Source organism: Trypanosoma brucei, chromosome 3, assembly GCF_000210295.1.
Source record: "Trypanosoma brucei gambiense DAL972 chromosome 3, complete sequence".
NCBI classification, from domain to species: Eukaryota; Euglenozoa; class Kinetoplastea; order Trypanosomatida; family Trypanosomatidae; genus Trypanosoma; species Trypanosoma brucei.
The window spans coordinates 1,239,434-1,253,274 of NC_026736.1; the positions used below are offsets into that span (position 1 = coordinate 1,239,434).

The 13,841-nt window shown below is 46.8% G+C and overlaps 8 protein-coding genes across 8 annotated transcripts; 4 read left to right on the forward strand and 4 right to left on the reverse strand.

Moving 5' to 3' along the window:
- Positions 1–348: 348 nt before the first annotated feature.
- TbgDal_III5440 (hypothetical protein, unlikely) lies at positions 349–705 on the forward strand (the record flags this gene model as incomplete). The annotated part of the gene is made up of 1 exon (XM_011774190.1): positions 349–705. The coding sequence occupies one exon, from the start codon at positions 349–351 to the stop codon at positions 703–705; it is 357 nt and encodes a 118-aa protein (XP_011772492.1).
- Positions 706–1,543: 838 nt separating this feature from the next.
- TbgDal_III5450 (protein kinase, putative) lies at positions 1,544–2,662 on the reverse strand (the record flags this gene model as incomplete). The annotated part of the gene is made up of 1 exon (XM_011774191.1): positions 1,544–2,662. One exon carries the CDS (start codon positions 2,660–2,662, stop codon positions 1,544–1,546), a length of 1,119 nt encoding a protein of 372 aa, XP_011772493.1.
- A 316-nt stretch (positions 2,663–2,978) lies between these two features.
- Positions 2,979–4,058, reverse strand: TbgDal_III5460 (hypothetical protein, conserved; the record flags this gene model as incomplete). The annotated part of the gene is made up of 1 exon (XM_011774192.1): positions 2,979–4,058. The coding sequence occupies one exon, from the start codon at positions 4,056–4,058 to the stop codon at positions 2,979–2,981; it is 1,080 nt and encodes a 359-aa protein (XP_011772494.1).
- Positions 4,059–5,445: 1,387 nt separating this feature from the next.
- Positions 5,446–5,994, reverse strand: TbgDal_III5470 (hypothetical protein, conserved; the record flags this gene model as incomplete). The annotated part of the gene is made up of 1 exon (XM_011774193.1): positions 5,446–5,994. The coding sequence occupies one exon, from the start codon at positions 5,992–5,994 to the stop codon at positions 5,446–5,448; it is 549 nt and encodes a 182-aa protein (XP_011772495.1).
- A 208-nt stretch (positions 5,995–6,202) lies between these two features.
- TbgDal_III5480 (ubiquinone biosynthesis protein COQ7 homolog,putative) lies at positions 6,203–6,817 on the reverse strand (the record flags this gene model as incomplete). Its single annotated transcript, XM_011774194.1, has 1 exon — positions 6,203–6,817. One exon carries the CDS (start codon positions 6,815–6,817, stop codon positions 6,203–6,205), a length of 615 nt encoding a protein of 204 aa, XP_011772496.1.
- Positions 6,818–9,315: 2,498 nt separating this feature from the next.
- TbgDal_III5490 (tRNA isopentenyltransferase, putative) lies at positions 9,316–10,692 on the forward strand (the record flags this gene model as incomplete). Its single annotated transcript, XM_011774195.1, has 1 exon — positions 9,316–10,692. One exon carries the CDS (start codon positions 9,316–9,318, stop codon positions 10,690–10,692), a length of 1,377 nt encoding a protein of 458 aa, XP_011772497.1.
- Positions 10,693–10,918: 226 nt separating this feature from the next.
- Positions 10,919–11,977, forward strand: TbgDal_III5500 (aspartic peptidase, clan AD, family A22B,putative; the record flags this gene model as incomplete). The annotated part of the gene is made up of 1 exon (XM_011774196.1): positions 10,919–11,977. The coding sequence occupies one exon, from the start codon at positions 10,919–10,921 to the stop codon at positions 11,975–11,977; it is 1,059 nt and encodes a 352-aa protein (XP_011772498.1).
- Positions 11,978–12,696: 719 nt separating this feature from the next.
- Positions 12,697–13,832, forward strand: TbgDal_III5510 (hypothetical protein, conserved; the record flags this gene model as incomplete). Its single annotated transcript, XM_011774197.1, is given in 2 exon segments — positions 12,697–13,029; positions 13,032–13,832. Coding segments are annotated over 2 exon segments (1,134 nt in total).
- Positions 13,833–13,841: the final 9 nt, after the last annotated feature.

Genomic DNA, 13,841 nt, shown 5'->3' on the forward strand with positions numbered 1-13,841 from the left:
AGTGCAAAGGGAGACTTGGCTCCGCCTTGTGCGGCAGCCGATAAAGAGTGGGAGCGCTTCTCCACAGATAGCGAACCACGAGAGCGCACATTCACCTCGTGAACTAAATCTTTCGTCTCGTAAGCTCCCCTTCTTTGTTACCCTGTGCGGCTCGGATAAGAGTTGTTACTGCCCTCCACTTACGTTTCCCTCCCGCACTGTGATAAAGGTTGGAAAACATTGGCTCTGCCACAAGTGCGGCCAGAAAAACAGGTTTGAGGAACCCACATGCAGATATCGATCCACTAAAGGACCGTGCAGCCCCCCTGCGTTAAAGCCACGGTCTGCACGTCTCCACTGGACCGGCCTATGGCGCATGACCCAACTACGGAAAAGCAAAAGAAAAAATTGGCCAACTATCGAGAAACGAGCTCTTCCACATACCCGCAGCGGGTCTACAACTCCACTACTTGTGGAAGGATCCTTTCCAGAGTGGAATCACATGCATATTGCCTAGTTGTTGCGGAAGCGCCGCGTCAGTACTCCAATCCCAACTCGTCAAAAACAAAGCATACGCACACCCACGAGCCCTTCGCCCCCATGAAGGCAAAATGGGCAAAACCACTATCGTTAGTTAGGTACCTGTGGTCCGTTTTCACCGTGCATCAACCTGTCAAACAATTGCAATGGGGCGAATTCCTGAAACCACCTTATGCTGAACAGTAGGTGACAGAGTTTTTTGGTCTGCAGCATCAAGTCGACGACAGGATACCAGCGGCCGTACAAAGTAGACATACTGCCGCTCTGAGTAAACACAGGCAAGCTTCTTTGACAGGGACACATCCAACAACCAATGGCATAGGGGAAAACGTACCTCAATTCTCCCCATCTCTACGGCATTTTACGGTGATCCAACCAATCTAAGGTGTCGGGGAGAAGCTTAGAAGGCGCGAATAATAGTTTAGTAGTGAAGCCGTCGATGTTCACGTTGCGTCGCCAAACTGGAACAGCCGTCCACCAACACCGTAACAATTAAAAAAAAAAGCAGTGAAAGTAGGCGTTTCGTCCTAATTTCCCACTACCTTACAGCAGTGCAAGAAGGGAAAAGGTGCCAGCACTGGCACAGAGTGGCACTTAGAAAATGTCCGCTGGCCCTTCCCTATGGCCGTTCACCTCTAACCTGATACGCTGCCAAGAACTAAAACATACAACCGCAAACCAAATTCTCTTATGGTACAGACAGTTGCTCGGGCCAACCACGTTGCCCTGGTTTTATGTGTGCCCAGACATTTGCTATTGAAGTCAACGCAGAAGTGAAGCAAAGGAGCTTTGTAACCTACAAAAGTGTGACACCTTACGGTCGATTATCTACGGTTCCATCAAAGTATGTAGCATATATAAGCATGGAAAGAAATAGGGTAATAGGCGTGCTTTGTGCCTGTCACCCATCCGTACGTCTTTGTGTGCGTAAGTATATATTTTTAAAAAAAAATTGTGCCAGTACAAAAATAACAGGACAGCACACCCTTTAATATAAAGTGTACAAACATACAAACTTCATATACTACAGAACACCTAGCATTTCCAATTTTATGTTCACTTCCTTTGCGACGTCTTCTTGGCTGCGCTTCAGGTCCTCTGTTTTCTTTGCATCATTGTTGATAAGGTGAGTCATATGCTCTACGGCCATTTTGACATTTTTAACGGCCAGTTCTTCAGTACAGCCTTCAAAGAAGGGGTGTTTCAATAACTCGGCGGCTGATGGTCGTTCCTGTGGATCCCGAACGAGACATTTCTTGATGAAATCTCGGGCTTCTTCAGAGTACACCGGCTTTTCCGGTAAGGATGGGGTAGTTTCACCCGCTATTTTCCCTAGCAGCTGGAACAAGTTCATCTCATCTGGGGGAGCCCACGGGTTCTTCCCCGTCACCGTGGCGATCACTGTAAGACCCAGAGACCATATATCACTACTGAAGCTGTAAACGGTTTGCTCCAGGCGTTCGGGGGCCATAAAATACATTGTCCCTACGTAGGTTGAAGATACATCAAGCGTTTGCACCAGCTTCGAAACCCCAAAGTCACTAATCTTAACATATCCGTCGTCACGAATAAGCAGATTGCTTGGTTTTAGATCCCTATGAATAACGCGCTTTGTGTCATGGAGGTATACGAGACCAGATACAACCTGAAAAAAAATATCTCGCAATATGGTTTCCTCTATGCCCTCCCAGAAGTAGCTCATATCCTTTAGGGTGTAAGCCATCCACTCCATGGGTATCACAATGGCACCTTCCTCCGAATCCCAAAACGCCCCCAGATTCTTCATGACAAAGGGGGAGTTGGACTGTGAACTGAAGAAGGATAATTCCCGATCTACTTCATCTCGGTGTAACTTTGATGTTATTGGTATGTGCTTCAGCGCAACGGGGGTTCCGTCTTTAAGCCTCGCGAATCGAACGGTGCCGCTTGCGCCCCGGCCAATAATTCTGCGTGATGTGCAATCGATATCTTCTTTCGTCACACTCCCAAGTATTTTCCTCCCATCTGTAGTAAACATACCCGACTCATTAAGCAAGAATGCCCGCAACTGAAGGCAGTTATTATTCTTTATTTGATACGATTGCAAGTCATGCTGGGTTTTTTCCACTGCCACAAGATCTAACGCAATCCCCTTCCTTTTCATTTGGATTGGAATCCGTTCAGAGACACGCGCTGCGTAGTACGAGTTGGGCGCGCCAAGAGCAATCAACAGAGGGTTATTTTTACGACCTTACACTAGTTTTTTTTGTTCAGAAAGAAAGTGGGTATGCCAGTTATGTAAGTCCAAAGTCTCTGAATATACAAAAAAAAACAGTATGTGCATAGATAAGGTGGAGATTTTATTCATTTCACAATTACAAAAAAAACCATTAGAACTATGAAGAACTTAATGTGTGTAGACAGAACAGAAAAGTCGAGGGGGTGTGTAACAATATGTATACGTTAGGTAGGAAATTCTCCTACCATTGATCTTTAGGCGAAGGTATGGTATCGACGTGACCCTCGCCACTGCTGTAACCACCGTCCAACCCGAGGAAAACACTATCTCCCTGTGTGCCAGCGGTTGAAGCACACACCGCTGGATGCTTGTCTGACCTTTCGGTGGCTGAAGATCTTTTGTGAGTCTTGTTCACAGGTGCGGCCCAGTGCAGATGCTTGGACCGGCCACAAGTGGCACAAAGAGGCCTCCCCCATTGAGGTCTGAAACTACCACACACAACACCAATGTTATTTCTCTTTGGTGTCGCTTTCATTTTTTCTGCTTCCTGCCTAAAGCGGGAGACGGCGCTGTTCACAGCATCGAACGGTACACGTTGTTGACAGGAGGTCCGCGCGGCAAGCGCTGACGATGCGGACTCCACCGGGTTGTTGCGATGGCTATGTTCTCTTACCTGCTTCTTGGGCGTCCCGTCCCGAGATCCAGGGGCAGAATGGGGTCCGACACAATGGTCCACGTGATCTCGGCTGCCACGACGAGCCATCGACGATCTGTTCTGCACTCCGCTGTATGAAACCGACCGCCTCAAACTTTTTACAGGCGGTGCAGCCTTCTCTCCAAACTTGATAACTTTGGGAGAAGGTAATGGACAGACCGTATGATGTAAGGAAGGCGTGATATCATTTACTCGATTTTTACATCGTGCAGTAAATGGCAGACCTTTGCCGCTAGTTTGTAAGGCCATAGGTCGTGGCCGAATGACCAAAGTGCCTTCATTTTTTCCTTGAAAAACGTTATAAAGTAGAAACCTGTTGGAGAGTACAGCGTCTTGATATTCTGCTTGAATCTCCGAAGGTTTCAAATTTCGCACTCGCAAAAATTCGGGTACTTTTAAAAGGACATCAGATACGTCGGATGTTTCGTCCACTACAAGTTTAACCGCTTCATCATCGGTATGATGTGGTTCTCGCAACCACACTTTGACTACTCCCATTGTCGGTGTCGAAACTGCGAAGAAGGGGAAAAGGCGCGCCACAATAAATTTGAGTTTACTGAGCAGCATGCAACTACTCCCCCCCCCAAGATGCGGGGGTATGCTCATCAAGAGGAGAGGTGGTGCAACAAGGCTATAAATGAAGGTGGATGACAATGATTTTTCTCCACGGCGAAGAGAAAGCTTGTATTAAAGAAAAATTCTTTTGAAATTACAGACCCCTTCAATAAAACATTAATTTGCCGACTCCAGACACTCTTACAAAGGGGGGGGGGACACGTGTAATGCTAAGGGATCAGATATCGTGGGTACCTTACAGACGCACAGCCTCTTCATCCAATAAACCAATAACCATCCTCAACCACCTCAACACACAGTGCGACCGGAGTAGTGTTCCTCAGAAGCGTCGACACTTCACATATTTCTCCGCACAGCCACCTCAATATTAGGACTTCATTCTGTGTTTACTGCAGCAGTTCATCGCATGCCAGACGGGAATACCACCACATATTCACATACTGTTACAACAAATCATTGATCTGTGCCCATGCTACATAATAATATATGATAAGAAAATTAGTTTGCTTCCCGTTAGTACGCACCTCCAAGCAAACGTTCAAAAAGAACGAAAACATTGGTCCATCACCAACGCATTAGAGGAACAGATGAGGGCTCCGTATTGCCCTTCTGATTTCACAACCTTCTCGTGGGAGAAATGCCGCGAGCTGTTGCCGGTCTCCTCAGATAAAAATACACAGATGTCGTTGATACTCCCCTCCTCAGCCCGAATTGTACGTTATAATATGATTACCTATATAAGTGCCCAATGGTTACCGTAATTTGGGTGACAAACGCCATGAATCCTGTTACCGATGGACGCGTTGTAGTTAAACTCGAAAAAAAAAAACACTCACCAGAAGTATCCAAAATATTAAACACGATCACCATCGACATGTGGATCGTATCTTCATCCTTGTCAGGTCCCCCCAAACAAGCTCACAGATCCTGCGGTACTATAATTGTCTGAGTCGCGCTGATTTCTGCTGTTTTGGTATTACCGCGGTGAGGCCATCTCATAGTGTGTCGCGCTTACAAGAGCGTTCCTTTGACACCCCGCTACTTTTTAAGCTGCCCCACGTGCCATCATGTCAAACTGTTTGACCGACGAGATTGTGCGGGCATTAGGACAAAAGAAATATAAAATGAACACAGGAACGGTGATTGTCGTTGCCAGCAGTAGTCTATCAAAAATAATAAAAGGCACGAGGAGACGTAGACAATCAGCGAAGAAATTGCAGGTGTATTTGAACTGAAACTCTGCTGAGGACTCATATGACTCCCTATCTTTCACGCAAGACATTAGCGGCCAAAGAGTTTCGCATGTTTTCTTATATTTACTCCTTACGTTTTAGTATCACTCGTTCCCTCACCAAATAAGACTCAATGGAGTTTACCCGCTTCAACTATGCTAGTGTTTCATTCAGCCTTCATCATCTTATTCAAAGGCTAGAAGAGGGTTTTGGAACAGTTCATCAAATTCTGTCAGCGCGCGCTCGAGGAACTCTATGTCCTTGCACTCCGGAGAAAAAAACCTGAAGAGAGAATCGGTTCGAGCCTTCTCGGTTCCAGGTTTCCATAGTATGGGTTGCAGAGAAAGTGTATTTACACTGGGATCAAGCTCACGGGAGAAGGTTCCCTCTTTCACAAACATGTTCGGGCGAAAAGTTACCGACACGCAACGGCAGATAGACCCGTCCCTAACACTTGTCTTCACTCTAAAGTCTGTCAGAGCCCGTACAATTTTTGGATCAATTGTACCATTTAGTAACCCCATAAGGGGAGATTCCACTGCCACAAATGCACTGCCCCAAAACCCTTCTATTTTTTCCAGCTCGAGGTGCCGTTTATCGAAAAGTGGTTCAATCTTTGACCGGAAATCAATGCGCACTTGATTTGTAAATTCTTCGATTTCCTTTTCCACAGCTGTCACTTTCTCATTGCATTGAGTAACCGCATTAAGAACGTCCACCGGTATGGAGCTCATCTTCACTTGTTGTGTTCTATATGACGCAATTGAGTTTCAAACGCAGAAGTCCACCAGCACGAAGAACAAGAAACAGCGAAGTAGAAGGAAGACAAAGAGTAATACGTCAAGTAGCAAAAGAAAATAATAAATTGACCACCACAAGTTCAGTAACCCTGAACCTGCTCCAAAGGGGGGGGGATCCGAGTGCAAAGATGTTACAACCATTTCAAATCCTTTTCGCTAAAGCCACACCCAGAGAACACATTATACGAATGCCATTGTACAAAAGTGGGTACGCTGGTGCATTTTCTGCGCCATTTTGCTCCCCGAGCTCCTGGTGATGCAGTTCTTCATCCCTGAACCGAGCAACATACTCCATGACTTCTGCCCAGTCCTTTTCATCCTTGCCTTTCGAAGCACCTTCCGACTCCTCGAGGGATTGTAGCTCCCTAAGCTGATCATTATAGTGCTGTGCTATTGTGACTTCAACAGCAGCATGGCAACACATTACTGCATCCTTTCCCAGAAGAGCGGTGCAACTACCCATCACAAAGGCGCCCACGTGAAACAGTGGATCTAGTAACGTCAAGCGCACCGAATGCTTACGAGCTAGGTGACCCATAACCTCTTCGTGAACGAGCTCATCCCTCAGTATCTCCTTGACAACTGGTACGCCTCTATCGAGGGGGGACATCCATAGCAACTGATACTTGCATATGCGCACCGCAGCCACTTCCCCAGCCTGGTCAACGCGCACAGCTTCATCGAGCTTTTGCCGCTTCGCCGCGCTTCTGAAAACACGAGCTGGGTTCTGAAGGTTAACCACCGATCTGCGTAACATACCTAACTAGCTTCAAGGGAAGGCATTTAGCAAACAAACAAACATACAAAAGGATATATTGCCTAAAATGGTCGCGCAGCGAATGAATTGCTGAGACAAAGACTCCCAAACTATACCCCCTCTGGGATCGAGTAGGAAATGAACATACTGTGGGATACTCGCGTTGGATCCGCCCCCTGTGAACCAGTATTTTCTATACGAGATGGCTGCTTTAGCGAAAAACCGACGAAGCAGTTCACATGCGTACACGGAGATGCGCACGCCGAGGTCAACCCTGGCTGGCCCGCTCCAGAACCGACTCCCAGTGCTGCCGCTGCAGAGAAGAGGGGAGAACGGCGATGAATTCAGCGTGAGAACCCAGTTTACAATACCGTGGTGGGGCTCCTCCTACGCTACTTTGCCCACAAAAGCAGCCACACTCAACGCCTCCAGGCACGTGGAGGAAAATAAAGGAAGGTAACAATCTCTTCTAACCCGAGACGGTGGCTCCACAGACCCTCAGCCTACTTCTAGCAACCAACGCAGTCGAGGACGGTAATGAGAGGGAGGAAGCAGCCCGTTCACAATCAGCTCCAGGAAGCAAGAAAGACTTCGTAACCGCTGCTCCGAGTCGGGTGCCCACACGGGCAAAACTCCGCGCATCCTTTCCGGCCTCGGCACAGACCCAGTGCGATTCCCCATCCCACCTCTCCCAAAAAGTCCACCAGTGCGCTGTGCTTTCCACCTGACCACAGTCGTCCTGTTGCCAATATAACCCATTTCTTAAGGGAAGCCCCGTCGTCCACAGTTAAAAAGACGGCGTGTGGTCGTAGCGCCATGGGACTCTCCATATCTGTGCCTGCTGCTGAAATGCTCGCCCCGGTGATTGCCGTCCCTACAGCAGGCTCGTCTATTCAGTGAAAAAGAGAGGGGAGTTGGCATGTTGCGTGTGTGTGTCGGGGCTCAGTGCCTTCGTTGCTCCTTTGGGATTTCGGTATCAGTTTTTTACTCTCAGCACGCGCGTCGGCCACGCATAGGCCGCCTTTCCCGTTGGGGCGGCATTCGCGCCCTTCTTTGAACGGGGTCGGCTTTACCCCTTTATCGTTTCCGCTTTTTTTTTTTTCGAGGCTTCCTCCAGCCATATGTTCTGAGGATGGGTGTTGCGTACAAACTTCGTTGAAGTACCCGCTTAAGGTTCCTATTTGTTAGTTGTTTATCCCCCAAGTGGAGGTTACCTCGTCTGCGCCTTTGCCTGTGTGGGGCGCGGAAGACGGGACGGCTTACGACGGAGAGGGGTGCTCCTTTACAGGGGTAGAACGTTGCCAAACTTTTACTGTTTAGCCAAATCTTTTTGGTATATATTTTGAGTATTAATTACCCTTTGGAGTGTGCACGTGTTGTTTTCCTTCACTTATACGCGTGTTCCCCGACTTCCAACTGTTGTGCAAGTCTCTTCCTTGGTTATTAAAAAACACTAGTGGTTACAAGTTGCTTTACCATATCCTTACCGGTTGTTTTATTAAGGTGGTTCCGTTTAATTATGCGCGTAAGATGACGTGATGTATTTATGTAATACGCATAGGCTTGCGTAAATGTGGTTTTCCACAATTCCCACAAATGTGTTACTGTGGATAGTTGTTTTTGTTCCGTTACGCTTCTTTGTTTTTAGACTATCGCGCACGTCACGGTTTAGGTCGCTTCCACTGCTCTTGTTGTTGTTGCAACGTCCTCGGCTATCTTCTTTGTATTGATAAGTGCGCCCGTCCGTCATAGCTAACCTGGTTGTTGTTAAGGGTTGTTAAATCTACCTATGCTTAGTACTTCATGCATTTAGGATATGCGCAGAACTGAACTTACTTCGTTTTTGCTGCCTCATTTGCCGATTCAGCACAGATGGGATGCTTTGCGTCTGCTTCATGGGGTGTGGAGGTGACGGTTTTTAGGTAACAGCCGACCTGCGTTTCTTTGTACGACTCTTTGGAGGACGACACTCCTTTTTTTGTGTCGCTGGGAGAAAGCGAGTAGTCGGAAAAACGAATGGTTCGCATCAGCGGTTGTTTACTTCTTCATTTTTGTTGTTTGTCACCCCCGTTTATGTGGCTGTTCGTGCAGATTTGTGCTTGTGGTAACCTGTGGAATGGTGGGCAAATCAGTAAAATCGTAGCGGTTGAGCCGTTTTAGCGCACATTTGGTGATTTCTTATGAGCAGTTTATAATAGGGGGTAAAGAGTGTTTCTGCCCCTTACGTCATAGGGTGGTTGTGCCTGTGGCGATGGTGCAGGACGGAATATTCTAGGTAACTTCTGGTTGTCCCGTGCTGCTAACCATATGGGGGAAATGCATGTTTGATTCTCTTGTTGGTTGTATTTAACAGCAAGTGATAACTTTGTCTGTTTCTTGTCATCATTTTCGAAGGTGACTGTTCCACTGAAATGTGATATTTTGCCGCCGACTTCGCCCCTCTCGACACTTGCAAGCAGCAACAGCAGCAAAGAGTGATGTGAAGTGACCAGGAAGCTATGAGGTCTATTTACTTTGTCATAGGCGCGACCGGCAGTGGTAAGTCACTAGCAGCAGTTCGAGTTGCTAAGACCCTTCAGCTCAGGTGTGGCTGTAACAATGTGGTGATATTGAACTGTGACGTTATGCAGTTTTACGCCGGTCTTCCCATTGTGACGAACAAGATATCATCGGAGGAAATGGATGGGATTCCTCACTGCTTTATGAGTTTCCTTTCTCCCGAGGGCAATAAAATTCGCGACCCAACGTTGGCATTCGGAGGTTGTGACCGTGAAGCATTTTCTGTACAGGGTTGTAAGTCTGCAAATGATGCGTATAATATTCATTCATTCGTTCGCGATGCTGTAAGTTATATCGAAAGCTTTTTGTCAACTCATTCTCCTGCAGCGGTGGTCGTTTGCGGTGGAACGTGCTATTACGTCCAGTCACTGCTTTTCGACAATCTTTTAACTGTAGAAGATACTCATGTGTCGGGGTGTCGGGACACAACTGGCGGGTGCGCGGAACACACCGAATTGAATGATGGGAATTCTCTTTGGGACCAACTGAAGGATATTGACCCGGACATTGCTGCTCGATACCATCCCAACGACATCAGACGGATTCGGCGCCTCGTCGACATATACAAAAGGACCAATAGGATACCATCCGATGTTTATAACTCCAGGGAGAAGCCGCGACTTCGATTTTGTCCCAGTACGTGCTTCATATTGTGGACACACATTGAACTTGAAAAGCTTAGGCCAAAACTCAACGCACGTATAGATGTGATGGTCGAAAAAGGGATCATTGAGGAATGCCGCAAATTTGCTCAGCGGCATAAAGAGGACGTTTTTACGCTACCCCTAGGGAAAGCCATAGGTTTTAAAGAAATTGTTTCGTCCTTTGACATATCAGGAAGTGAAGTTCAACTAAAGGGCGAACGCGAAGTTTCAGAGTCGCTGGATCTTCTGAAAGTGAACACCAACCGATACGCACGGCAGCAGTGCCAGTGGATAAAAAACCGCTTTCTTGGTCGTCTTCGCGAGCTGTTTGCTACTGTAAATCTGGAGGAAAACTTTGTTGCAGTTGACGCCTCTGCGAGTCCTTCCGATTTTCTTCGGCAAGTTGAAATTGCCGTTTTGTTTTTCACCAAACGGACGTGCGACAATGTCGCTGGGTTGTTTTTTCCATTGAAAAAAGATGTGTCAATACCATCCCCGGTTCGGCACGAGTGGTGTGGCGTCTGCAACGTCTTTTATACCGATGGGAGGGGGAGAATCTCACATCTGCATTCGAAACGACACAGGGGTGCCCTAAGGCACGAGGCGTTGGTGAAGGAGCAAGCTGAGAAGTATGGTCGGATAATTCCTTCTAAGAGAGTTAAGCGGTCGTAAGGTCTCATTTTGAACATTGATTAATAGTTTCCTGTGTCACCGGAATTTTGTTTTAAACATATTTTGATTTTTGTATTGGTCCCTTTAAGCTGAGGAGAACTTGTATCAGTGTTTGTCCTTTTTTTTTTTTACCACTCTAATTAGCTAAACGTGAGTAAGGAAACCGAGTCGAATCTACACTAGCCATTTATTAAAGATAAAAAAAGGAAACTTTAATAACGGAAAGATGCCGAGTCCATCTGAAACAATACAGTTAAGTATAGCCCTTGCCTATCTTATGGCTAGTGCTGTGACGATTGTCTACATGGGCAGCCAGAGACTTCTTAGAGAGACAATCAAAATGAAGAAACGAAGTGGCAACCAAAGTGAAGTAATGAAAACAGGGGATGCTATGATGATGCCTTTAATGGGGTCAGTCGTGTTGTTCAGCGTGTATGTTGTACTGAGATTTGTTCCTAGGGAGTATTTCAACTCCATAGTTTCATTCTACCTGAGTATCTTTGGTGTATTCTCTCTTGGCTCATTTGTTAAGACGTACACTCGTCCCAATGTTTTAACTGGCTGCTTTTGCTGCGTGGCAGGAGGGTTATATTACATAACCGGGAATTGGGTGGTGAATAACATATTAGCCACAGGTATAGCTGTTTCGGCGATCAGTTCGATACATTTGGGTTCTTTTAAGAGCTCTTTTGTTCTTCTCCTGGGCTTATTTTTCTATGATATATTTTGGGTGTTCGGATCTGATGTTATGCTCATGGTCGCAAGCGGTGTAGATGGACCAATCAAAATGGTTTTCCCAAGGGATATCTTCGGTGGTTGTAAGTCGATGAGCCTTTTGGGTCTTGGTGACCTTATCATTCCGGGGTTCTTTATCGGCCAGACACTGGTATTTTCCTCTCAGTATGTAAAGAAGGGCAGTCTTTACTTCAATGTTGCCCTCACTGCATATGGTTTGAGTTTAGTGAACACGATGGCGGTAATGGTGATATTTGATCACGGTCAGCCAGCGCTTCTTTTTATTGTTCCTTGGCTTCTAGTTTCCTTTTCCATTACTGCCGTTATTCAAGGCGATTACAAGGCTGCATGGGAATATACATCCGATGCCGTGACGGAGCCGGACAACTCATCGACTGATAAGGTGAAGTCTGAAGAGGGGGATCAACGGGGCACAGGGGACGAGATGGGGCTGGGCGACTTTTTAGTGAAGCAAATGAAGGGACTTTTTGTCTGGGACGGCGAAGAAGAAGAGGAGGAGGTATGTGAGGGAACAAAAAAGAATGACTAGAAGATATGTATTGTTCCCTTTTCACTTCTCTTGCATCAGGATAGTCGTTCTAGAATCAATGAGACCACTTCGGTTTCATTCACTTAGCAGTCACAGAGGCGCGGTTGGAAACCTCTTTGATAGTTTGCAATCATTAAGTTGCTTATACACCACACCCCGACTTCTGTATGCTTGTGGGTGTGTACACGGAACCACTGCAGCCCTCATTTTCTTGAACCAGTTGAAATACTCTATTTGAAAGCATTCATTTTTCCTGTTTTTGTTTTACTGCTTAGCAGAGAAAAAAGGGGGAATTCTATAAGAAGGGGTCACGGTCGGAAAGTTTTTAAAAGGTGTCTTAACAAAAGTAGCAGATTATCGGGGTGTTGCGGCGGTTAGTCATTGAAGAACGGACGCATTTTTTTCCCCCGATGTTGGCAGCAACGGGGTTCCGTCTCCATACCTCAAGCTCGTCAAAAATAACGAAACAGTCCAAGGCAGGGTATTACCTCAACGCAGCCCGGGAAGGACTTCGTCACGTGTATCACGGATTTAATCTTTTCTTCTTGAATACGCGTCTGGCTTGGAAATACTCCCGGCAGCTCAATGCAGGAGTTGCCTTAACTCGGCGGGAGCGGTTACTTCTGGAAAGCGCAACTAAAGATCTTCTTCGACTCGTCCCCTTTAGTTTCTTCATCCTCGTTCCGTTTGCCGAGCTCCTGCTACCTGTTGCACTGAAGATGTTTCCGGACCTGATTCCCTCAACATTTGAGAGTGAAAATCAGGGACGCAACAAGGCCTTTACGACTCTTATGGGAACGGTGCGTGCCCGACGCCGGTTGGCGGAATACCTGTCGTCCACTGCTTTTGTAAGCTTTACGAAAGAACAACAAGAAGTGGTGCGTTTCTCGGCAATGGGGGAGGCGGTGACCGCGAACCAGATACGTTTAATTGCACCTCATTTTGGTCGGGAAGGGCCGTTTAATGTCTACCAGATCCCCAATGGTATTGCAGTAGCTCTGGCAAGGACTGTGGGAGTATACAAAGCATACCATGGTCTGTTCCTAACAAAATTATGGCTCCTTACATGCGTCGTAAGATCTTGCGGCAGTATCATAAAACCCGCGAGGATGACCGTATGCTACGTTTGGAGGGGCTTGACGATTTAACGGATGAGGAGCTGATAAAGGCGAACCTTGTTCGGGGTATGCGCTGGACAGAGGATGCGGAGACACTACGTATCCAACTTGAATGGTGGATATCTCTAGGACGTGACCCGGATGTCCCTTACAACACCCTTTTCTGGGTCAAGCCTACCCGATACAGCTTGAAAGAGTCAATGAAACGCTTGCCTGTGGAACAGCGCCGGCAGCTATTGGGCATTCAACATCTTCCCGAGAGCATTCGTGGAAATCTCGAGACACTCTGCGAAACGGTCGACACAGCTCCATCCATGAGTGAGGGTAAACCTGAGGACGCTGATCAGCTAGTGGAGAAACTTGCAGAGTTAAATGCTAAAACGAAAATCAGTGATAAGGATATTGCAATTCAGAATATTCAAATATCGCTGGGCGCTTATCTAACGGAACCAAATGTGAAACGTATGTTTGAAGACATTCGCAAAAGTAAAACAGTGAACGAATATATAACGGTTACGGATGTCATAGATTTCATTGGAAGTGAAACCCATAATTCTTCCCATGTAGTTTCTACTGTGTTTGATGCGTTCGATCAGAGTAGCGGAGTGAAGGCAATTACCGAATCTACACTCATATCTATCGGGGCCCGCTGCAGGGAGGCGTCAAAGGCACATGTCGACGTATCGTCTCAGTCTTCCCCAGGCAAACAGCCTTCGGAGGTGATTGCAAAAAATTAGGTTATACCG